This window comes from Elephas maximus, chromosome 9, assembly GCF_024166365.1.
Source record: "Elephas maximus indicus isolate mEleMax1 chromosome 9, mEleMax1 primary haplotype, whole genome shotgun sequence".
Lineage (NCBI taxonomy): Eukaryota > Metazoa > Chordata > Mammalia > Proboscidea > Elephantidae > Elephas > Elephas maximus.
The window spans coordinates 25,214,204-25,240,667 of NC_064827.1; the positions used below are offsets into that span (position 1 = coordinate 25,214,204).

Genomic DNA, 26,464 nt, shown 5'->3' on the forward strand with positions numbered 1-26,464 from the left:
TCAACTGTGTAATACTAGACAAGTTAGCAATGATTACAGTGCAGAAAGAATAAAACGTCAGTAGATAATGAACAAAAAGTTTAGAACATCTGAAGCAATTCTTTCTAAGGTTTTTTTCTTATTAAAACCTTAGTAGTAACAAGGGCAAACAGAAATAAAAAACCTAGCCATTTGGGACATAGAGGTTATATTCCCCATAGGATAGTTAATATGTCAGAATTGTATTACCTATAAAGATTTGAGAATGTGTGTCAGAGGCTACCTTGGATCAAGCAAGCAAAAGGTAGACAGAAACTCTGGATTCTTTGCTAAGTTATCCAGAGAAAGTTTCTACTTTTCTCAGGGGCACAGGGTCCCCTCTGCCTCAAGAGCCCCAATCTAAGATTTACCAGAATGCACTGACTCCACCAAAATTTTGCTTCCAATAACCAGATTTCAGAGTCCCAATGCCATTTTCAATTATTTACCTGGAGGAGGTTTTGTTTCTACCTCCTGAGAACATATAATTTATACTGGCTTTTTTTTTATGTTGGGTAGGAATTTTTTTTTTCCCTTTTATCTGCTACTTTTATCATGAAAAACTAATTTGTAAATTTTTAAGCATAAAAGTAATGTTTTAAAGAAAAACAAAGAAAAAAATTCTTATCTCCACCACTTACCAGCCCTGTAACCTTGAACAATTCACTTCACCTCTCTAACTTTCAGTTTCCTTATCTGTAAAAGGTAGACAGTAGAACCTGCAATGACTGCTTACAAGGTAGTTGTGAAATCAGGTAAGCTCATGGAATAAAGCACAAATGTATATATTACTGTAATTCTCCAGGAATGTGGAACTGCCCAGCCTCACCTGTAAGAAAACCACATACATACTCATACTTTCTGACCTGGCAGAGCTTCTCTGCACTTTCCTCACAACGTGATGACCAACTATTCTCAAATCTGTATCATGAGACCTGTTGATTAAAATGTAGAGAAGAAATTTTTATGATTTGTGATTAAAATGAATAAAAGTCTATAAAACCAGTATACAGTGACGCTGTATTTTTGTTGTGTTGCTCACAGCTACTCCATGTACAAAGTCAAATGTTGCCTGGTCCTGAGCCATCCTCATAATCGTTGCTGTAGCCACTGTGTCAACCCATCTGTTTGAGGGTCTTCTTTTTCACTGACTGTCTACTCTTGGGTCCCTCTAATTACTCGTTACATTTTCACATTTTTTACTTATTTGATAAAACAATTATATAAAAGTCACTATTACATATCCAGTTGAACAGCTATTAACACTTTAGAATTGCCCAAAAGATCTCTAATATAAACTTATGTGAAATCCACCTCTATGTAATAAAGTCTCAATAGTAATCAGTCTTCAACTAAGGATATGTGCGCATTGTAAATATTGAAGCAGAAGCTACCTGGGAAACTTTCAGATGCGATGGGGGTGAGGGAAAGGGGAGATAAACAACTTTAAGGGAGGAACACTGCCTCCTACTCCTCAGATTTCCATGAGCAGAGATTTCGCTGGACTCTCACTCCTGGACTCTTTCCTCTTCATTTCTCCCTGGGAGAGGAATGAGCTATCTGATTGGTGAGTTGGAAAGAAAAGCTTTCCAACTGAGAGGCCCAGCCCCTTCCTTTTAAGGAAGTAGAGGGCATAAAAGTCTATTCTTCCTTAGATACAGTGAGTTAAGGGGATGCCTAGCAACTTAAGGGCTAAATTCCATTCAGGGGAGTGTCAGAAGCCCTTTTCACCACACACCTAAGACAATATAATCTTTACGAATAATAAAGCTGACACTTTTACCTCCATAGGTCTGTCCCTACACCAATATCCCAACTGGCTCTAAATTTAGGCCAAAAAGACAGTTCTTTCAAAGCAAGAAAGTAACACTTAGGGTATGTACCCACAGGACAGGAGCGGAATAAGACTGTTCAGAGACCTTTACTAACATGTGGAGGACTATCCAGGGTTCTTTTCCAAGCAAATCTAAGATCCCATCTGTTCTTGAAGACCCTAGGTCTCCCCTGCCCTCAAAGAGCTGCAGGCCAAGGTGCCTCAGATCTACTCATTCCATGTGTGGAGTCCAGATGGTCAAAAAGCACCTATGGATGGACAACCGGACTACAGAGCCTCCCGGTACAGTTTCTCCTTGGTTACCCAAAGGAGATGAGGGACCCTGAAGTTCACAGTTTATGGCGGACTGTCTTGGACGATGAGGCTTTTAAACAAGTCATTTAACCTCTCCAAGTCTGTTTTCCTCATCTATAAAAGAGATATGAAGATATTAACATTGCTGTAACAAGGATCAGAAAAGATAAGAGTAAAAATGCTACTAAATGATGCACAAAAGGGAATAAGGTAAATGCTATTTTAGAACAGAAAGAAGTGCCTAGTCTTTCCTTATGTGAACTATGTGTTTGTACTTCAGACCCAAATAGGAGAGCAGTGTTCTAACCCAGGACCTCCTGTGCCAGTGCTTGACACTACATCTTTTTTAGCAGACCTGTTCAATAACAGGAAGACTGGGTTCTTTGGGTTTTTTTTTAATCAATTTTTCTTAAAAAGCACTTAGTCTATAAAGTCATAACATGATACATCAAATTCCTTTAAATTACTTGTGCTTCAATGCCATTTCTTCCTATCCTGATTTCTTAATAAGTATAATTATAATAAGCTATTCTTTAATACTTCACTCTATGGTTATAATTTAGCATTGCCTGAAACTGAAAACAAAATTAGCTTATTCTGAAATAGCTTCTAATTGGCAAAGATATTTATCTACTCCTGGTTTATCCTACTAGTGAAGGTGCTGGACGTCTGTAAACAACAAACAGCAGCTCTCTGGGCTAATACAAATGGATTAGGAAAAAGAAAACATAAATACAGTAAGGTGAGATGCATACAAAAAAACTGCCTCAGCTTTCCTGAGCTCAGTCCAGAGTTTTCCTTCTTAAACTGTGAGTTTTCCTTCTTAAACTTCTTGAACTAAGAAAGAATGGCATAAGTCTCTTAACTTCATTGAAAATGTACCTGACACCAACTAAGAAAAGGAAGGAGGTCAAAGAGAACTAGGCTGAACTCTGTGTAATATCTGGACTATCTGTTCTGTGTTCTTTATCAGTCAATCGAAGACATGGGTCCCTAGGCAAAATCTTGCCAAACATTAATCCTTTAATCATTTGGAAGCCTCATGTCGTTAAACAGTCTCTGGAACTCAGACTCCTGAGTGGTCAGAAATTCCTGTTTAGCTCTAGGCTTCCCCAGTACCAATCTTCATTAAGTAATGAAAGCTACTAATGGTTTGTATCCACTCTGAACTGACAATCTAGGCTTGGTAAGAGAAGAATATGAAAGCCTATCAAAGGTTTTCTACCCTTACCTCTAATCCTGAGTCCCTAGACCCCTGGTCTGCTTTTTGATTTTAAAGAATTTCCAGAGTTGATCAAGAAGGCAAAATATACTTTCCCGCAGAGATTTCAAATTGGCTGACCTTGCCCATAGAAAAAATACATATTTGAAGACCAAACAACATGTCTCCCAATTACATTAAAAGAGGTATAGTGAGGAGGAGATGAAGTGATGGAAAGATTGGACAGTCCTCTTTCAGTTTTCCAAACGTGACCCTAATTAGCAGCTTCAACAACTAGTGTGTCAATAGATTTGCAGTGATAAACACACAGCTTACCAACATCTGAAACTTGGTTACTGGTGACCTTTAAGAAGACAAGACACTGGGAATAAACGGAGACTCACAGAATTGAGAGCCGTGAGGCATCTTAGTCCTGAGCTTCTCTGGACATCAGAATCCTTACATGGAAAGAATCTCTCCTGGCTCTTTCAAGGTTGAAAGTAGGAATCAAAAGACACTATGGTTGTCAAAATCCTTTGTAAGACTCAACAAACAAGACGGATTGTGGCCACCAAGAAGGCAAGTGGGTTTGTTAAAAGTCTACTGGCCTGGGAATGAGAAGACTGGGCATTAAGTCGCAATGCGACCACTGCCTGGCTGAGGCCCCTTGGAAACGTCACTTTACCTCCATGGTTTCTCATTTGTTAAAAGGTGACCAAAATTGCCTTCTTAAATGCCTCACAAGGTGAAGAGCAAATGTAATAATGGAACAACGTAATACATTCAGCAAAGCGCTGCTACTTTCTACGCAGTCTAACTAAATACGAACCACACCCACATACTTCTTGTCCGAGTCTGAAATTTCATTCCTCTTTGTAGATGTCCTTCTAGGCTGTTCCACAATATGTTTATAGGGGCTTGGTTTTATACATGCATTAGAAGACCTGTTGGTTAAAAGGCAGAGTGGGAATTTTTATTGTTTGGTTTTTAAAAAGCAAAGGACTACGAAATCTGCAAATGCTAATACTATACTTGAAGAAGCCTCTAAGTTATTTTTTACATTTCACCTCCATTTCTTCCTTTATGTATCTTTAACCTCTACCTTTCTGACCTCTTTCCCTCAACTTACAAATATGCTCAATTCTCACTCATCTTAATTTAAAGAAAAAACAACAAAAAAGGATAACGTCCCCCAATCTTATCTTCTCTTCTAAGACACAAGTTCCCCCACTCCTCTTCAGAGGCGAAAACCCATTGCTGAGTTGATTCTGACACAAGACAACCCCGTGTGTTACAGAGTAGAACTGCTCCACGGAGTTTTCTTAGCTGTAATCTTTATAGAAGTAGATCAACAGGTCTTTCTTCCGTGGCACCTCTGGGTGAGTCTCAACTGCCAACTTTTAGGTTAGTAGAGTGCAAACTGTTTGTGGCACCCAGAAAAAAAGGGACCTTCTTTTATAGGCAAGGGCTTCAAAAAACACCTGAAGCTCACTCTCCCTACGTCCTCACCTCCCATTCTTCTTCAGCTGCTGCAGCCTGGCTTCTGACCCATTTGTCTTGAATCTATCCATGCTAAAGGTCTCTGATGAGCTAACTGCAAAAGTGCAAAGGATTATTTTTCAGCCTCTATGCAGATCTCTTTGCAACATCTGGCTCTGTTGTCTCGATTTCAAATCCCCTACCTGTTCTGGCGGCAACATCTCATAGGTGTTTTCGTTTCTCTCACAGCTCTCTATAGCTCTTGCTTAACTCTCACTCCCTCAGCCATCCCCTTTAATAACTATGTTCCCTAAGGTTCCTTCCTTCATACTCATTTCTTATGCTCTCTCTTGCAAATTGTATTTGTGGTTCATGACATCAACAACTAACTACATATATGCTGAAGCTTTCTCTTTAAATGCCACACCCTTATTTATTACTGCTTGCAAGTAGTACTTATTATTGCTTTCAAACTTAGTGTTGAGAGCACTGTAAACGCTGATGCAGAAGCTACCTGGAAAAATTTATCAGATGAGTTGGAGGGTAACGACTGTGAAGGAGGAACACTGCCTCCCGCTCTTCAGATTTCCGGGGTCGGGAGGGGGGAGGTATGTAATGAAAAAGTAATATGGAAGATAAACACCTTAAGATCCTTAAAAGTTATTTTCAACTTCATCTCCATTCCTCAACCCCTCTAATGTTCTACCCTTCTTCATATCATGAGGGTGGGCTTTTAAGACAAGTCCCCAACTCCTTGAATACCACCACAGCATACGTATTATGAAAACTCACAAATAGCTGAAGATGAAAATGCAACATCCAAAATGCTAAAGGTCTGCTGTATAATTAAAAAGGTTTAATAAACCTGTAAGGACAGATGGAAAGCATTTTCTCATGGTACTAAAACATCACTTTAAAAGAGTCGCCTTAATTGATAAAGGAACAGCCTACATATTCAAAGCAAGATGAAAATAATTCTAGAATGGCCATGGAAGGGAATGATGCTTAGCAATTCAATGATATTGTAGAAAAATATTTAATGAAAAGGGAAAATGTGATGATATAATAAGTTTTAAAAAGCAGACTACTAAACCGCATATTTAATGTGATCCTGGCTAAGTGAAAAAAATTAATGTATCTATGATTAGAAAAATTATACATATCCAAGAAAATAGTTATGGTGGCGAAAATACATATTTCATTCTCTTCTCTGTGCTTTTCCGTATTTCCTGAATTTTCTACAACCAACATGTATCTTAAAATGTATTTTTAAGCCAAGGTTATGAGAAGAATGTAACAAAGTAGAAAAATAATTATAATACTATATTCAGTGACAAACCTATTATGTCGCAACTACCTCAAGAAGTACACGCCTGGGAAAAAAGGCTGAGAAATATGCCAAAATTCTCACAGTCTGTGTTAAAGCGGTCCATTTTCCCTAATGTTTTGAAATGTGGTTCTATTACAATAAAAATCATCATAAAGTTTGTGAAATCACAAAAGACTCAGAAAAGAGTTGAATCTAGTTTTGTTTTTGTTTTTATGTAACACTGCCACCTACCTAAGGCTCTTAGCAGATTCGAATCTCCTTCCCTAATTCGTGAAATAGGCATTTTACCTGCCTGCTAGGCCTCTCATCACCTCACCAGTTTGTCCAACCCAAAGCACTATTCTAACATCAACACTACAATTCACCAAAGGGGTCATCTCTTTCTCCCTGGCTCCCCAAGAAATGTGCACACACCCTTCCTGACCTGCTCAAATTAGATGCTCCGTGATGGCCAGACGCCTGTTTAGAATCAAATGCTGCAAAGTGGTGGCTGCTCCCTTCCATGTCTGATCGAGAAGACCTGTTAATGAAACAGGCAGAGAGTGAGGTTTTTAGTCTTTACCTTACAAGAAGAGGCTACACAAATACAAGTACAGTACAGAAGTCCGTCAATTATTTTGGACATTTCACCTCCATTTTTTTACTTATTAATTTTGGAAAGCAAGTAACAAAAATCTACTCTGTCACATGTTGGTGAACTTTCCTCAAATACAGCCCTAAAAAAACAACTTTATTTGTCTTTTATTACACAAAAGAAATTAATTGAAATCACCCCAGCTGCACTCTGCCTAAAAAAAGGTATTTTATCTTGTATATTTCCCCCAAGTAAATCGATATATATTTTTCTATATTTTAATAAAATGGAGTACTATATACTTTACTTACTTTGAATCTTTTCTTCTCAATAAATAGGGAGTTGCTTTATCACAGTCAGTGTTTGTACAACATTTTACTGAACACAGGGACCATACTTTATTACATGTTTCTCACTGCTGGGTATGTATGTTACCCCCAAACTTTCGTTATTAAAAGCAATACTCTAATAACCCTTTTACGCACCTGCCTAATTATTTGCTAAAGATAAATTCTTGAGATAAAGGATGTGTATTTTGAAGGGGTTTTTTTTGTTTGTTTGTTTTAAATAAACTGCCTAATTTCCCCCCATTTATACATCATTGAGAGCTGAAGTAACATAGAGGCCCATCTGGTTTGCAGAATCTTAGGCCACTTTATAGACCCAGAGAGACCTCCACAGACACACCACCAGAACAGGTCCACTCAGAGAAGAAAACTTCCCCAAAGAGTTGAGTAAACCCTGTCCTATATTATAATCTTGGAAACCTCGGTGGCGTAGTGGTTAAGTGCTATGGCTGCTAACCTAAGGGTCGGCTGTTCAAATCTGCCAGGCGCTCCTTGGAAACTCTATGGGGCAGTTCTACCCTGTCCTATAAGGTCGCTATGAGTCGGAGTCGACTCAACAGTACTGGGTTTGGATTTTGGTTTATATTATAATCTGAAACCCTGGTGGTGTAGTGGTTAAATGCTACGGCTGCTAACCATAAGATTGGAAGTTTGAATCTACCAGGTGCTCCTTGGAAGCTCTATGGAGCAGTTCTACTCTGTCCTATAACCCAGAAAAAAATCCAATAGGGTTGCCGTAAGTCAGAGTCAACTCCACGGCAACGGATTTGGTTTTTGGTTGTATTATAATCTATTCACCAATATCCTTCTTCCCTTTACCTTAATAGCACACATCCCATTAAGAAAAGCTAGAGCCAGTAACATAACAGGCAGAGGGGAACATCATTTTCCCTTTAGGGATGTTCTTTTGTTTTTTAGTTCCAATATGTACAATGCCCTCAATTAAGTAGCTGTTTGATTATATAGCATCTTTCAGACTTTCCAATGTTCTGTAATATTTTATATGCACCATTCAGTGTTCACCTTATCTTGAGTATCTCAAGTTCCCTAAACATTATATAAAAAACCAAAACCAAACCCATTGCCATCGAGTGGATTCCAACTCACAGCAACCCTATAGGGCAGAGTAGAGTTTCCAAGGAACAGCTGGTGGATTCGAACAGCTGACCTTTTGGTTAGCAGCCAAGCTCTTAACCACTACACCACCAGGGCTCCATAAACATTATATACACATTAAAAACAAAACAAAACCATTGCCATTGAGTCAATTCTGACTCATAGCAATCTTATAGGACAGAGTAGAACTGCCCCATAGGGTTTCCAAGGAGCAGCTGGTGGATTCAAACTGCTGGCCTCTTGGTTAATAGCTGAGCTCTTAACTGCACCACCAGGATTCCTATATATATATACATATCAGGTAAGAGAAAATCTAGGTTCTTCTTTGCAAGGGTGGTGGGGATAGGGGCATTCAGAGGGACAAGTGAAGGCGGAAAATCTGTTGTGTGTCATCGAGCCAATTCCGAGTCCTAGCAATGCCATACAACAGAGTATAACTGCTTCAGAGTGTTTCACAGGCTGTAATCTTTATGGGAGCAGATCACCAGGTCCTTTCTCCCATGGAGGTGCTGGTGGATTCAAAACGCCAACCTTTTGTTTAGCAGCCAAACACTTAACCACTGCGCCACCAGGGGTCCTCAGAAAACTCTATAAAAAAAAAAAGAAAACTCTATAGACAAGGGAAAATGTAGCTTGAAGGAAAGTTCTTTCCATCAGAGAGATCTTTCATTAGGAGAAAAGAGGACACACTTGTGTAAACAAGACTGACAACTTTGTTTACAAGCAGGAAAGAGGAAGAGACAAGAGTCAAAAGGCTGTCTACCTTCCAGGCCATTCTTGCTCGTCTGCTCTCTTACAGCTTCATTTACGAGGGCTGGCAAACTTGCCCCACAAGATGCACTGCAAAAACGACTCCGTATTTCTCATTTGCATTTAACTTATAAAATTCTCCACCGCTACCAAAGATTTTAAATTTTATTTTATTGAAACTATCATCCTTTGGGAAACCCTGGTGGCATAGTAGTTAAGAGCTACAGCTGCTAACCAAAAGGTCAGCAGTTTGAATCTACCAGGTGCTCCTTGGAAACCATATGGGGCAGTTCTGCTCTATCTTGTAGGGTCACTATGAGTCAGAACTGACTCCACAGCACGGGTTTTTATCAGTCTTTTCCTTTAACATTTCTGATTTTGACGGCATACTTAGAAAAACCTTTTCTCCACAAAGATTATATGCAAGCTTATAGTTTTACCAGTGCTATTACTTTTTAATATTTAATTCTTTGATTCCTTTACGAGAATTAAACATTGAAGTATATGGTACTAGATAGTGCTGTGCGGTTTTCTTCTAAAACTTTGACATTTGTCCCAAGATCAGTTTTAAAAGATCACACCTTTTCCCCAATGATTTGATAAACAGTGTACAGAAAACACTAAAATTTTATTAAAATCTGCTAAAATCAATTATCTTTTACAGCTACAATTGTATTTACCTTTACCTGGAACAACACACTTATTTTATCAGAACTTAATAATTGTTAATAAAATATTACCACATTTCATTCATCTTCCCTTAGGTATAGAACTTTAGATTAAACCCGTTGCTGTCGAGACCCTATAGGACAGAACAGAACTGCCCCACGGTTTCCAAGGAGCGCCTGGTGGATTCAAACTGCCAACCTTTTGGTTAGCAGCCATAGCACTTGACCACTACACCACCAGGGTTTCAGAACTTTAGAACTTTAGATTAGAGCCTTCTAAATCCTTTACACTTGTATGCACGTGTACATGAAGTCTTGGAAATTCTCGAATATTATTTTTTTTAATTTATATAAACTATCGCAATGGGCCTATCATTCTACAAATTGATTTTTTTTTTCCAACTAAAAACCAGTAGCCAATCGGCTATCGAGTCCACCCTGACTCATGGTGATCTCATGTGTATCAGAGTAGAAGCGTGTTGAATAGGATTTTCAGTGGATGGGCTCAAGCCTCCAACCTTTCAGTTAGCAGATGAGCGAGTTAACCATTTGCACCATCTAGGGAGCCCTCAAATATTTGTTGAATTAGTGAAAAAGATGATGGCTTTTAAATAAAAAGAGAAAGACTCTCAACAAGATGCATTAACACACTGGCTGCAACAATGGACTCAGGCATAACAACGATTGTGAGGACGGCGCAGGACTGGGTAGTGCTCCGTTCTGTTACACATATGGTCGCCATGAGTCTGAACCAACTCAAGGGCACCCAACAACATTCTTGGAAATAAGAAAAATGAAAGACTGCATGTCCTTTCAATGTCATCTTGGAGCACTGTCTAACAGCCCTACCCAAGGAATACTTAGTTCTCTAGGGGATACACCTTTATTTGACTTGATTGGCACAAACAAGAGCCCAACTACCAGCAGAAGGGCTGGCAATTCGAAATCACCCAGAGTTGCCTCAAAAGACAGGTCTGCTTTGGAAAGGTCAAAGCCTTGAAAACCCTATCAAACAGTTCTACTCTGCACATGGTGGGGTCGTCAAGAGTCGGAATCAATTCCACTGAAACTAATGACAACATTGATTAAGGACCATACACTGTAAAATTACATGTTAACTTGGAGATTTTTGTTTGGTAGATATCAAATAATTTCTGTCTGGTAAGATGATTTTACTAAATGAACGTAGCAGACATGAAAGGCCACATATTGTATGATCCCATTTATATGAAATGTCCAAAACAGGTTAATCTACAGAGACAGAAGGAAACCGTGGTGGCATAGTAGTTAAGAGCTATAGCTGCTAACCAGAAGGTCAGCAGTTCAAATCCACCAGGTGCTCCTTGGAAACCCTATGGGGCAGTTCTACTCTGTCCTATAGGGTCGCTATGAATAAGAATTGACTCGAAAGCCACGGGTTTTTTGGTTTTATAGAGACAGTAGATGGCCCAGGGGTGGCACACGTAGTTTACAATTAGCTGCTAATCTAAAGGTTGGTGGTTTGAACCCACCCAGTGACACCAAGGAAGACCTGGAGATCTGATTCCAGAAAGACTCCAAAAAATCCAAACCCTTTGCTGTCAAGGCAGTTTCTGACTCATAGCAACCTTGTAGGATAACAGTAGAACTGCCCCACAGGGTTTCCAAGGCTGTAATCTTTACAGAAGCAGACAGCCTCATCTTTCTCACACAGTGGGCTCAAACAGCCAATCTTTTTGTTAGCAATAGTAGCCGAATGCTTAACCACTGCACCACCAGGGCTCCTTCTGTAAAGTTTTTACAGCCGACAAAACCCTATGGCAAAGTTCGACTCTATAACACGTGGGTTCGCCATGGGTCGGAATCAACTTAATGGCAGTGGGTTTGGTTTTTTTGTTTGTTTAAGACTCTAAGTGGGGAGGGGGAAGATTTGAGAAAGGAGATACAGGCCTGGTGTAGAGTTTAAATTTTTATTTGACTGAGTAATTTACTCAAGCCACCAAAAAAAAAAAGTCATTCCAAAAGAGACTGAAATTTGGATCTTTAGTTGGTAACTTAATGTATTATTCTGTTCACAGTAGAGATGAGTCCCAGTGCAAAGTGAAAACAGTTACAAAGAAAAAAAATTTCATTTTTGTATAAAATAAAAGGCTTATTTCAGACCCCATTCACTAAGAAAATGGAGGGCAGGGCTTACAATCTCTTTCACAAAAAGAAACTGCCCGACAGATGCTCTTTCCCTGCCCGCAGACACAGTGAGTCACTGGCAGTGTGGGAAACTCAAGCAGGGCCTGGATCTGCTCAAATTCCTTCGGCAGGCAAAGCCAGTTGTCCACAGTACTTAAAACAAACAACGGAATATGAGACTGGCCAGAGGTCTGTACAGCCCCTGTTTCGTTTTGTTGGTTTTCTTTGCCTTCCTTCCCTACTGGAGGGCTATTGATTTCTAACAAAAACCTTCCACCTAACCTATGAATGATTCATTCTCACCACTCAGCCTTGGTGTGACTTAGGAGAAGGCGCGCTAGGACACAAGGCAGGACACCTGGGTTCCCCTCCCTGTGCCGCTCACCTCATCTGCAAAAACGGAAGAGGGATAACAATACCTGTCCCGTCTACCTGACAAGGATGTTACGAGGAGGAAACGCGTTCTGTTTTGTAAAATCACGTCTTTAACTGAAACACCACATCAATGTAAGGGAATGTTAGCAGTGCTGGTGTTATTAGAGGAGCCAAGAACCTCCCATTAGACAGACCATTACATTCCTGCTTCTCGGCAGTTCTGCTTAATGCTTCCGGCAGTTGCGGGCAGAGGCTACTTAAGTAGCACTTTGCCATTTTCATTGTCCTCAAAGTATGGAGGCAGACATATTTTCAGGATGCAGAGCAAATGTGGGTTTTCAATGTGACTCACTGAGTGGGGGAAAATCATTTATCTTTTTTTTTTTTTAATATCACTACCTAAAGAGCAACAATGAAAGAAATTTTTATTTAAAATGCTGGAAATAAATTTTCCTTTCATTTGCCTCGTAACTTACGAAGAGTGGGAAAGGCTACCTAAAAGTCATTTTCGCAGGCCAGATCTTGTGCCTCTCCTCTGAGCTCCTAATAAGGTCTCATCAGAGGATAATTACTAGTCTACATTTTAGTCTGTGGTGAGTAGATTATGAGCTCCGTAAGAATAAGAACTATTTGTCTTAGCCCAGAGAAGCACAATGTGTTTGACATTTTTTTGAGTCTGTAGATCTATTAACACCAGTGCACCAAATAGAGTCTCACTACTCGGCATTTTATGTCACATATGTAGAAAATGGGAAGTAACCTTAAATATATTATCACAGAGACCTTCGTTCATAAAGAAGCAAGACTGAGAATCAGCTACTCATTATACCCACTGCCGTCGAGTCATAGCGACCCTGTAAGACAGAGTAGACTGCCCCGTAGGGTTACTAAGGCTGTAATCTTTATGGAAACAGACTGCCATGTCTTTTTCCAGCAAAGCAGCTGGGGGATTTGAATTGCCGACCTTTTGGTTAACAGCTAAGCATTTAACCACTGAGCCATCAAGCCTTCTTCAAACAACTATCCATAGCAAACCAAACCCATTGCCATCGAGTGGATTCTGACTCATAGTGAGCCTACAGGACAGAGAACTGCCCCATGGGGTTTCCAAAACTATAAATCTTTACAGAATCAGACTGCCACATCTTTCTCCCACAAAGTGGCTGGTGAGTTCAACCTGCTGACCTTTTGGTTAGCAGCTAAGAGTGTAACCACTGAGGCAACAGGGCTCCTTCAAATAGCCTTGGCTTTCAGTAATATAAGGGCTTTCTCCACAAGTATCTATCAGCCAGAAAGACAAAAACATGTAAGTATTCCAGTACATTAAGCCTCAAAGTTTCATTTTCTTTAGCCTTTCGGTTTGTGGCTATTTTCATTGCTGGTGTACTGTGTTTGTTCAGTCTGAAATAGGTTTGCTATACAGAGATGCTACTGCTTAAAAAAAAAAAAAAAAAAGCTAAGCTAATATTAAAGAAATGTTATATACTGGGTCCTGGTTTACTAGGTCATGGAAAGCCTCAAATTCTGCTCCACCCACTTGCTAAGAAGATAATGACTACAGCCCCAAACCACAAGAGAAATTCAAGTCTTGGTCCCATACTTCCCTGCTTTCTAAAGTATAGTCACCTGCAGTGTCTTGAAATGAGATATTCTATAACCCACTAATCTACAATGATCACCAAAGAAATCCATACCATTTGAATGGTCACTAAAGACTTACCACATTTATGGACTGATAAAATATCAAAGGAAAAGGAAACCACACATGAAATTCATATCAAACTCATGTGCTCTCTCTACTCACTGGACTATACCTGGAATACAGTGTCCAGTTGTTGGGGGGGTCACTATTTAGAATTGTCACAGGTCAAATGCAAAGAGATTAGAGTAAGAAATCTGGAAAATGTCACATCAGGAAGTAGCAGAGCTGAGCAAGTTTAGCCTGGGAATGCAGAAATATGTCAGGGAGGTGGGGAGAATATTTCTTGAATTTAAAAGACTATTTTGTAAAAAAAATCTTCTAATTATTTCATCCTAGGACAATGAATAAGGAAAACTGAAGAAGAATTGACACATTTGAATTGTGGTGTTGGCAAAGAATACTGACTATACCATGGACCTCCAGAAGAATGAGTAAATCTGTCTTGGAAGCACAGCCAGGATGCTCCTTAGAAGCAAGGATGGCAAGACTTCATCTCAGACTTTGGACATGTTATCAGGAGCGATCAGTCCCTGGAGAAAGACATCATGCTTGGTAAAGCAGAGGGTCAGTGAAAAACAGAAAGACCCTCAACAATATCGATTGACACAGTGGCTGCAACAATGGGCTCAAACATAGCAATGACTGTGAACATGGCGCAGGACTAGGCAGTGTTTCATTCTGCTGTATGCAGGGTCACTGTGAGTCGGAACTGACTCAAGGGCACCTAACAACAACAGCAACAGGATCGATGGGGGGGAGACTGCAGGGAGGCAAACTTTATCACGGTGAAGAAAGAACATACTAAAAGCCTCTCAGAAATGGAATGGAGGATGGCCTGCGGATCTTGGGGATCGTAGTTAGACTATCTCTTCTGAGGAGTTACCATCTACGCTCAGCAACTCTCCAATTTACAAGGATTCCAAATCAAAACTGGGAGGCAAGTTCACTGTGCAACTCTGAGCATTCCAGCTCTGTGGGGGAATTGTTGATGTTAATGGGCAGTGATTTGAACCTAAAATTCAAAAAACATTTGATCTTTCTATTCAGCGTTTCTCAGATGCACTTTTCCTATGTTCCTTACCTGACCTGCCACTGAGGTATGATCTGCCCTCCATTAGATCCTACCCTCTCTAAACTGAGCCAAAGGCACATGTGTAAATATGGTGTCAAAAAGTGAAAAGCATGTACAAGACATTAGGAAGATTTCTGGGCCTGAGTCCTAAAAACTAAGTATTTTTCACATGATATCCAGGAGGGCACTGTGGTTTGTTTAAAAAAATAAGAGAGGGAAGGAGAGAGGGAAATTCCTAAATTCCAAAATCAACTTACGGCTTAAGGGACATAATACGACAGCTTCAAGGAGCAAAGAATTGCCAACTTTCAGCATGATGAAGTTACATTCAGCACACCTGGGCCTGAGTTTGGACTGTGTCCCTTACATCGTGAATGACCTTGGTATTTGATTAAACCTTTGTACACCTCATTTTCGTCATCTGTAAAATGTGAGTGACAAGGTCATTGTTAAAGAGGCTGGCACAAAAGCTATTTTAAAAAGTTCTAGTTCATTTTCTTCTCCACTAAAAGATAAAAATGAAGACACAGCAAAAAGGTACTTACACTTCTGTCTTGTCATCTAGTGCTGCTGTAACAGAAATACTACAAGCTGACGGCTTTGACCATCAGAAGTTGATTCTCTCACAGTGCAGGAGACTGGAAGTCTGAATTCAGGGCACCAGCTCCAGGGGAAGGCTTCCTCTCTCTGTTGGCTCTAGGGGAAGGTCCTTGTCATCAATCTTCTCCTGCTCTAGGAGCTTCTCAGCACAGGGACCCCGGGGTCCAAAGGATGTACTATGCTCACAGTGCTTCTTTCTTGGTGTTATGAGATCCTCATGCCTCTCTGCTCACTTCTGTCTTTTATATCTCAAAAGGGATTGATTTAAGACACAACCTGATCTTGTAGATTGAGTCCTGCCTCATTAACATAACTGCCACTAACCCTACCTCGTTAACATCATTGAGATAGGATTTACAACACATAGGAAAATCACACCAGATGACAAAACGGTGGACAATCACACAATACTGAGACTCATGGCCTAGCCAAATTAACAGATATTTTTAGGGGACACAATTCAATTCGTAACAACATCCCTCACTGCTTTGATCAGTAAACATCAAAATGTCTTATCTCACGATAGGCCACAGAGCCTTCTGCTAATCAAATGAGAGATTTGATGCAAAAATGGAACATAAAAACTGTACAAGTCACAAGTGTGTTATTTTCTAAAAGTTAGTTTATAAATCACTGGGTTGAAATCAAAACATATTTTTATAGAAACAAAACACAAACACACAGATTCTATATATACAGTCATCCCTTGGTATCCATGGTGGATTAGTTCCAGGACCCCCGCGAATACCAAAATCTGAGGATGCTCAAGTCTCTTATATAAAACGGTGTAGTATTTACATATAACCTATGCACATTCTCCCCTATACTTTAAATAATGTGGAGATTATTTATAATACCCAATACAATGTAAATGTATTAGGCATTATAAACAATTATTCCCTTAACAATACACAGTAACAACTATTTTTTAAAATAGTTGTTACAATGTATTGTTTAATGACAAGATGAGGTGAACAATGTTCAAACAATTGCTGAAGGGAGACTGAGGATCTGTGAAACGGAGGGAGGCTACAGCAGGGTATGCCTACACATCATTTCATTCTTGTGGATTCAGCGTAATGCTCGGCACATAGCAAATTCAATTTTTGCTTTCAGGAAGTTTTTTTTTTTTTGCTAAATATTTTTGAATCCATAGAAGCAGAACCTGTGGATATGGAGGAGCAACTATATGTATATTTATTATATATTATAATATATATTATATACGTGTGTGTACACATATATATGTATATATACACGTGTGTGTGTGTATATATATATTTGTTGTTGTTAGGTATCATTGAGTGGATTCTGACTCATGGAGATCCCATGTGACAGAGCAGGACTGCCCCATAGGGTTTTCTAGGCTGTAATCTTTAGGAGACCAATAAGCAGATCACCACGTCTTTTTCCCACAGAGCCGATGGGCAGGTTCATACCATCAACCTTTTGGTTAGCAATAAACAACATTGTGATAAATGGGGAAAATATTGAAATTGTCAAAGGTTTCTTTTTACTTGGATCCACAATCAACACCCATAGAAGCAACAGCCAAGAAATCAAATGTATCGCATTAGGCAAATCTGCTGCAAAAAGACTTCTTTAAAGTGTTAAAAAAGCAAAGACGTCACCTTGAGGACTAAGGTACACCTGACCCAAGCCGTAGTGTTTTCATTTGCCTCATATGCATGCGAAAACTGAACAATAAATAAGGAAAACTAAAGAAGAATTGATGCCTCTGAGTTATGGTGCTGAGAAGAATACTGAATACACCATGGACGGCCAGAAGAATGAAGAAGTACCACCAGAATATTCCTTAGAAGTGAGGATGGCAAGACTTCATCTCACGTATTTTGCACATGTTATCAGGAGGGAGCAGTCCCCAAAGAAGGACATCATACACAGTAAAGTAGAGGGTCGGCAAAAAAGAGGAACGCCCTCAATGAGATGGATTAACACAGTGGCTGCAAAAATAGGCTCAAATATAGCAATGACCGTGAGGATGGCATAGACCGGACTGCGTTTCATTCCATTGTACACAGGACCACTTTGAGTCAGAACCAACTTGACGGCACCCAACAACAACAACAATCTTTACAGGTGCAGATCAACAGGTCTTTCTACCAAGGAGCTGCTGAGTGGGTTTAAACCACCAATCTTTTGATTAGTAGCCGAGTGCTTAACGGTTGCACCACTAGAGCTCCTTATGTGTGTGTGTGTATATATATACATAGAGAGAGAGAGAGAGACATTATATACATGTTGTTGTTGTTGTTAGGTGCCGTCGAGTTGGCTCTGACTCATAGCGACCCTACACACAACAGAACGAAACACTGCCCGGTCCTGTGTCATCCTTACAATCGTTGTTATGCTTGAGCCCATTGTTGCAGCCACTGTGTCATTCCGCCTCGTTGAGGGTCTTCCTCTTTTCCGCTGACCCTGTACTCTGCCAAGCATGATGTCCTTCTCCAGGGACTGATCCCTCCTGACAACATGTCCAAAGTATGTAAGGCACGGTCTCACCATCCTTGCCTCTAAGGAGCATTCTGGCCACACTTCTTCCAAGACAGATTTGTTCGTTCTTTTGGCAGTCCATAATATTTTCAATATTCTTCGCCAACACCACAATTCAAAGGAGTCAACTCTTCTTCAGTCTTCTGAATGAATAAGGAATTATATACATAAAAAATACATACATATGTTAAATTCCCAGTAAAAGCCTATTAAAGCTCTGAATTATTAACTCTAGCCAGAGTCTAAGAGCCAGGAGCAAGGTGTTACAGGATCAAGGTGCACTCACTCTCCCACTCCCCACGCTGCAGCCAGGGATCTATGTAATCCCCTCAATAAAAACACTTCAGTGGCTTGTCACTGCCCTTGTCACAGCTCCACGGCAAGGCACCCTTGGCATCTGTCTTCCTCTGTCCAGCTTCACCCTCACTAGAACTCCAGGCCTCCCAAGCTTCTAGGCAAACACAGAACAAATGTACATACTTATAAATCCTCCTGCTATAACCCACTGCTTACAATATCTAACAGTATCTGCCTCAATTCAGACATCTCCTCCTCCAGACAGCTACTTGGCCCAGCATCTTCCCCACCCCTGCCCACCACCCAGGTAAGGTTGGGGGCCTCTCCTCTGTGATCCCACAGAATGCTGACTTTCTCCATACCACAGCGTTTATACCACTGCACCCCAATCACCAGTTTCTTGTCTGTGTCCCCCAATAAGCTGCGAATGCCTTAGGGACGGGGCTTGGGTTTTAGTTACCACTATAGCCTCAGTAAGAAGCCCTGGCGGTACGATGGTTAAGCACTCAGCTGCTAACCAAAAGGCTGGTGGTTTACTATTGATCTCTACTCGTCCAGAGTTAAACAGAAAAAAAAGGAAACCAAAGACTCAAAGAAGAAGCTAGTCTACAGAACCAATAGCCTACACAAACAACTACCCTGAGACCAAAAGAACCAAAGGATGCCTGGCTACTAATGACCATTCCAACCAGAGACTCAGTAGATGGTTCCCAATATAATGGGAGAAAAATATAGAACAAAACTCAAACTCCTAAAAAAAAATGCCAGACTTACTGGACCAGTAGAGATTAGATGAACCCCCAAGACTACCGCCCTGAGATACTCTTTAAACTTCTAATTCAAATCACTCCCAGAGGTCACCTTTCAGCCAAATGACAGATTGGCCCAGCAGATAAATACCACCTTTGAGTACTGTGCTCCTCAAAATATTTGTCTAGGCGAAACCAAATGGTAAACATTTGCCCTAGACAAAAGATGAGAAGGCAAGGGGGTACAGGGAAGCTAGATTAATGGACACAGAGCAACCAAAATGGAAATAATGAGAATGCTGATATATTATGAAGAGTGTAATCTATGTCACTGTATAGAATATGTATGGAAATTGTTAAATGAGAACCTAATTTCCTGTATAAACTTTCACCAAAAACACAATATTAAAAAAAAGCTTGGTGGTTTGAACCCACTCAGTGGCTCTTCAGGAGAAAGACCTGCCAATCTGTTCCCATAAAGATTACAGCCAAGAAAACCCTATAGGGCTTTTCTACTCTGTCTCATGGGGTCACTATGAGTTGGAACCAACTCAACAGCACCCAACAACAACATAAGCTCAGAGCCTAGTACTGATATATTGTGATCAATTAATATTCACTGAATGAATGTTTATAAACCAAGGTAACTTGCTTTATAAAAAAAATAATTCTAACTAGTTCATTTTTAAGTCATAAAAACCACCAGGCAGCATAGGGAGAACTCTTTAAGTCAGGCTGGACCATCAGGGTTCATGCTTGGAGCCAAGACCAACGAAAACCACAGAGGTTCATGCGCTTGTTGCTGTAATTTTGGGTTTTTGTCTGTTATTTGCTTTCGGTTCTAGTTCTGGTTTTCCTAAAATCTTGCAAAGTATTGAAATGGAATGAACAGTGGTTGAGAAGTCGGGAAACCTTGGTTCCTGGCCTCATTTCAACTACTGTATGATGTCAATCTCTTTACCCATCTCTTTCCCCATGTGTTATTCTGAGGACAGTATAATAACAGATCTTATGCCTAGGCGCCCAGAGTCATCAGGGAGCCTGTAATAAACACCACAGCCCCTCTGGAGTTCAAGAAGTCATTGGGTTTTAAAGCCCTTGGGAGCTGTGATGAGCAGCCAGGTTTAGGCACCACCAGAAGGACAGAGATTTGAAATCAAGTCATATCTGGGATGCAGTCTTAATTGCTCCACTCACTTCCTGTGTGCCTCTGAGCAAATTACTACCTTCTCTGAGCCTCGGTTTGCTTGCTTATTACAGGAGAGATAGTAACTAGTTTATAGGACTGAAGGGAAAATTACATTCTAGTTGGTGTATACAGAACACAGTTTATGCTCTGTAAATACAAGTGTTGCCCTTCCCTCTCCTGTGTACACTCCTGACCTTTCTCTCTGGGGCCCTGAGGGATTCCAGAGAGCAGTGACATCTCTGCCTTAGTCTCTATCCCAGGTGCCCAGCATGGCGCCCAGCAGAGTACCCAGCACGATAGCAGACCTCAATAAATGCCTGTTGAATTAATGAATTATTATCACTCACTAGAATATACTAATATCACCAATTTCCTTTCTTCTCCCACTAGACTGGACTGTGAGCTCCCCCAACGCAAGGACCAAACTAAACCCAGCACTTCACATTGTGCACATTTTGTTTGTTGATCTAATTAAATTATTTCCAACATCTCTCTCCAGCTCAAGCATTCTAAGGATCATCAGAGGATCTGAGGCAGAATTAGTTGCAAGTATCTGCATCCTGTGCATGTTTGGCAGCAAAGTGCTCATTCTTCTATAGCTTATTTCACTACCCGACTGTAATGAAATAATTAGGTAATTGGTCTTCGAATGGCACTCTCGTCTACTAAAAATATCTTTTCAATGAGGGCAGGTATAATATCTTGCTTAGGAGTGTATCCCAAAGCCTGGCAAGAACTTTGCAACAAATGTAAACATGTGCTGACTGAACAAATTAAAAGAACGAATGAATGTATATAAGTTCTTTACAAGTCAAGGTAAGGCAGGATTTTCTATTTTTAGGAATGCTTCCTCCTTAAATTCAAAGTTGCTGCATTTAGGTATGACAAAATGTTAAAAATAAAAACAGCAGATGTTTGATTTCTGGGTGGTGGGGAACGTTTCTTTTTTTAACTTCTTGATTTATTTTACACTGCAGGAAATCAACCAAAATACTGGCACCCAGAAGCTTGCACAATACGTCAGCCTAAGTCAAACACATCCCACATCACCAAAGATGACTGTTACTGATCTCTGAATATACCAACTTTTACAAATCACTTTAGCTAATATCATTTTAAGATAAAGGACTGAGATCAGTAACTAAATGATGTGAATCAGTTTACTAGAATAATAAGACTTTGATTCAACAAAGACCAATCAAGAACACGAGGCAGTTATGGCAGGAATCAAAATTAACCTCTATCTTTACAAAATGTTCAAAGAGGCCTCAGCAACGAGACAATTCTAGCCTCTAATGATGTCCAAAGAAGGAAAGTGGGACACAATGACCAAGGACAGATGTTGAGACTTCAGGGTCTGCGTCATGAAGAAAACAGCCCCAATTCAAATGAACAATTAGAAACGGGTGATGATGTAAAGGTCACTTTGTGCAAACTCCCATTTACTGTCATCTGCTACAAAGAGGCCGGCTGAAGCCGACACAGTGCATCAGGAGGTGAAGGCCTATGGCTATCAACACACTTTATTTCTGACAGCATGCCACTTTACTAAATCTTTAAGGTTTTCGTTACCCTAGCAAAACAAAACAAAAGAACAAATCCTATCAGGAAGCCAGCAAATACAAAGTGAGCCATCACGATCCTGCCATTGTTCTGCAGCTGGAGTCTTGGCAATCTCTCCGTACACCTTGCACTAGCAATAAACCAGCCATGTTATCCTGGGAAGACCAGGTCTCCGCAGCAGCAAAGGATGCTATTTTCTGCAATTTCAGCACTGGCCCTTAGGAAGTTAAATAAATAGGTGAGAACTACAGAATTCCTAGCAATCTTGAAGTCTTTAATGAAGACAACAAAAAAAACGCAGGTCTCCAATGAAATTTAACTCTGATTTGAAAAATCTATTTAGCTTTCCTTATATTAAATCTTTAAAGAGAACATGGTAATCCTTCTCCTGAGAACTGCTACATAAATACAACATACTCACAGATTTAAAGCTGCTGTAACTTTGGAGGAATGAATATAGTCCCACTGTGAAGCTGTCTTTCCCTCTCTTCTACCAGATTTATTTTTTTAAGACAACAAAAAGGAGAAACAATCTTCGATTTAGAAGTCAACAAAAATCCTCAATTTCTGTTTTATTCCTTGGTGCCTGGGAGGCTCTCGATTATCAGGAATAGGCAAAGAAGTTCCTGAGGCGAGGCAGCTGACAGCATCCTAAAGCTTTCCAGACCAGAATTTAAGACATGTCACTTAAAGTGGCAGCTACACTCACTGCTGTAGCTGATACCCGCAGCAGGAAGGGATGCTGGGAGATTTTTCTCCCCAATCTTTGCTGCAGTCTAATGCTAATCCATCACTGTTTAATTATCCTTAGGAAACATGCAAGAAAAAAACAAACGACCTGGATTTATAAAATCTATACGCTCTACCAGTGACTTTTCATTTAATCCACAGATTCTAATGAGTTACATTTGTTTATAGGAAAATTTAAGAGTAGACCGGTATTCCCAGGTTAGACCTTGATTTTATACCCCCATGAACTTTTTGAAAACACTAATAAGAGAAAGTCAATTTCTCTGAAGTTTTCAGTCTGACAGATGAAATGCAGAAAATCTAAATTACCAAGGTGAATTAATCACACATACGGCATGACAGTCACACCAACGTAGTTAGAAACAGACCTTTGAAATTAAAATCAGACAGACAATATTGGAAGTGGTTTTGATGAAATTTAAATAATAATAATAATAATAATAATGTAGGTTTTAAAAGCACTCGTGCAAAGACTGTATGAAGGAACACAATTTTGAAGTTCAGCTTCAGTAGGTAAAAGTGCTCCAGGGGAACAACATGGTCAGTGGCTTGGCAACTTTCTTGTCTTGCCTTGGGGGTTTTGTGTACACTAAAACTGAACTGTCTTGGTTATGGGGCTCACTGTCTTTCTGATTATAAAATTAATATCAAAGATTATATTCTGATACTTCATAAACTCTTTGGAGAGAAATGGGAAACAAAGAAGAAAATTAAAACTAGCCACAATCTCATAACCTGGAGACAACCACTGCTAATATTTTGGATTATTTGGTTCCAGTCTTCTTCCACATAACCATATTTTTTCAATATTGTTGTTTTTGTGTTACAAACTACTTTTTTTCACACACCCAGCATTATATTATGATTCTTTTCCCATAAGTGCAGCTCGCTGTTAAGCCAGCTGCCATCAAGTTGATTCTGACTCATGGCGACCCCAAGTGTGTCAGAGCAGAACTGTGCTCCATAAGATTTTCAGTGGCTGCTTTTTCAGAAGTTGATCACCAGGCCTTTCTTCCAAACACCCTGTTAACCATCTAAATTCTAAAAGTGCTCAAAGATTTGGCACATGAAACGTGTGTGCCCACTCTGTGCTGAGCACCGGGGATACTGAGGCTATAGTAGCAAGCAGAGCACACGCAGTCCCTGCCCCCATAGAGTTCTCAGTCCTGAAGGGAAGCAAGATATTCACCTAATGACAGCAAATGTGATCAGTATTGTACTATAAGAGAAAAAGGAGGCTTTGGAACTATGTAAGAGACCTGGTATTACAAAGGTCAGGGTTTCTCAAGGAATAGAAGGAGAAAGGCAAGCCCAGCTGCAAAATTATTAGTACAAGGTATTTTACACCTACATTTTCCCACTAATGTAAATATATTTTACCCTATATATGTATTTTTTTCCTATGTCAAGTGAACGCACCCAAAGCAATCTATAGATTCAATATGACCCCGATCGAAATTCCAACAGCCTTCTTTATAGAAATAGAAAAAAAAAAATTCCTCAACTTTGTATGGAATGGGAAGAGGCCCCAAACAGCTAAGCAATGTTGAAAAAGAAGAACAAAATAGCAGGACTCACTCTTCCTGATTTTAAAACATACTGTACAGCTACAGTAATCAAAACAGTCTGGTACTGGCATAACAACAGACACATAGGCCAATGGAATCGAATTGAAAGTCCAGAAATAAACCCACATATCTATGGTCAACTGATTTTGACAAGGGTGCTAAGTCCATTCAGTGGGGGAAAGAAGAGTCTTTTTAACCAGTGGTGCTGGGAAAATCGGATTTCCACATGAAACAAGAGCCATGCCTCATCACATCATAAACAAAAACAAATTCAAAATGGATTATTAAAGACCTATATGTACAAGCCAAAACCGTGAAATTCCTAGAACAAGCAGAGGCAATGCTGTCAGACCTAACTTTCAACAATGGATTATCTAATAAAATAACAAATGCACAAACAAGAAAGCACAAAAAAAAAAAAAATGGAACTGCATACAAATTACAAACTTTTGTTCATCAAAAGACATTACCAAAAAAAGGAAAATACAAGCTAACAACTGGGAGAATATCTTCAGAAACCATATATTTGACAAGAAGTTAATAACCAAAATATATATAAAACTTCAACAACTTAACAAGACAACGAATAACCCAATCGTAAAGTGGGCAAAGAATGTGAAGAGACATTACACCAAAGAAGACATTCAAATGGCCAGCAAACACATAAAGATACTCAGGATCATTAGCCATCAGAAAGGTGCAAATTAAAACTGCAATGAGATTCCATTTCACTCCTTACCCATTGCGGGTACGAATGCAAAATGTACAGCTGTTGTGGAAAACGGTGTGGTGGTTCCTCAAAAAACTAATAACAGAACTACTATATGACCCAGCAATTCCACTCCTAGGTATATACCCAAAAGACTTGAAAGCAGAGACTCAAACAGATACACTGGTTCACTGCAGCACTGTTAACAATAACCAAAAGGTAGAAAGAATGCTCATCAACACATGAACACATAAACAAAATGTGGTATATACCCACAACGGAATACTCAGCCAGTAGGAAAAATGAAGTCTTGATACATGCTACAGTATGGATGGAGCTTGAGAACATTATGCTGAGTGAAATAAAACCAATCACAAAGGGACAAATACTGCATAACCTCAACATAAAAAGAAAAGGCAAATGCATAGAGTCCAAAGTTTATTAGTGGTTACCAGCAATGGTAAGGAGGGAGAAAAGAGGCGTTAACAGTAAAAATCACATTGATTTAGTGTAGGGTTGCATAGCTGATTACTGTAATTGAGGTCATTAAGTTATATACCTATAAAAAGTTGAACTGCCAAAAGTTGTGTGATAGATATATTTACAACAATGACAAAAAAAAAAAAAAAAAGAGTAGTTGCTAAGGCTGCTTATGTACAACAGAACACACCATGGGATTTGGTTCCTTGATTTGGAGGTTTAAGGTCAAGGTTTTATGGGACATCCCAGTTAAATGGCCTAATAACATGTTCAGTGCTTCTGTTCTACCTCCTAGTTTGTTGCATAGTCCTTGGGGTCTTAAAAGCTAGCAAGTGGCCATCCAAGGCACAGTAATTGGTCTCTATTCACCTGGAGCAACAGAGGAAGGAGAGTCAGGAATAGGAGGAAGATATGGAATGCATGGCTAATTTCCTCCATGAACAATTGCCTCCTTTGCCATGAGACCAGAAGAACTGGATGGTGCCCAGCTACCATTACCGAACATTTGGATCAAAGATTCCACAGAAGAATCCTGATCAAAAGGTTGGAAATGCAGAATAGAATTTCAAATTCTCATGGACTCCAGACTTCTGGAGCCATGGAGGGTAGGTGAACCCCGAAGCTATTGTTCTAAGATAATCTTTAAACCTGAAACCAAAAATATTCCCAGAAATCTTCTTAAAACAGAACGATAGTTTAGCTTAACTAGTAAAAAAGGTCTGCCTTGATCATTATGCTCTTTTAAGAACTATTTGGGATCAAACTGACAACAGCAACTCAAAAGATTACACATGAACCTGGGGGCAGGGGGGCAGTGAGTTTACATTAATGGGGGAGAAACAATTCAGAAAAGGAGGGTGAAAATGGTTGCACAACTTGAAGGATGTAATCAGTGTCACTGAGCGATATATGTAGAAATTGTTGAGTAGCTGTTACGTTTTGCTGTGCATATTCCCAACAATAAAATTTTAAAAAGAAACTTTGTCTTGGTTTCTAATTATATTTTTTAGAATAATGTGCAATATGTAAGACAATAATTGATTCAACTTGTAAAGATTTTACGCAGTTAATCAACTAGAACAAAACCTTTGAGAAATTACAAAAGGTAGGCCAGTCAGT

At 39.7% G+C, this 26,464-nt stretch overlaps 1 protein-coding gene across 7 annotated transcripts in view; it reads right to left on the bottom strand.

Moving 5' to 3' along the window:
* TTC39B (tetratricopeptide repeat domain 39B) overlaps positions 1-26,464 on the bottom strand; it is a 140,809-nt gene that overhangs the window by 49,654 nt on the left and 64,691 nt on the right. For 4 of the 7 annotated variants that reach the window (XR_007518563.1, XM_049894830.1, XM_049894827.1 and 1 more), the window contains 3 exons: positions 6,581-6,676; positions 4,190-4,291; positions 885-953 (listed from right to left, as the gene is read on the bottom strand). The exons of 1 other annotated variant lie outside the window; for it this stretch is intronic. Coding sequence is in view for 5 of the 6 variants with exons in the window: in XM_049894830.1 (XP_049750787.1) it covers positions 885-953; positions 4,190-4,291; positions 6,581-6,676 (267 nt within the window). In the remaining variant the exon portion in view is untranslated. The remainder of the gene's footprint in view (positions 1-884; positions 954-4,189; positions 4,292-6,580; positions 6,677-26,464) is intronic. 2 more of the 7 variants (XM_049894826.1, XM_049894832.1) reach the window with 2 other exon arrangements.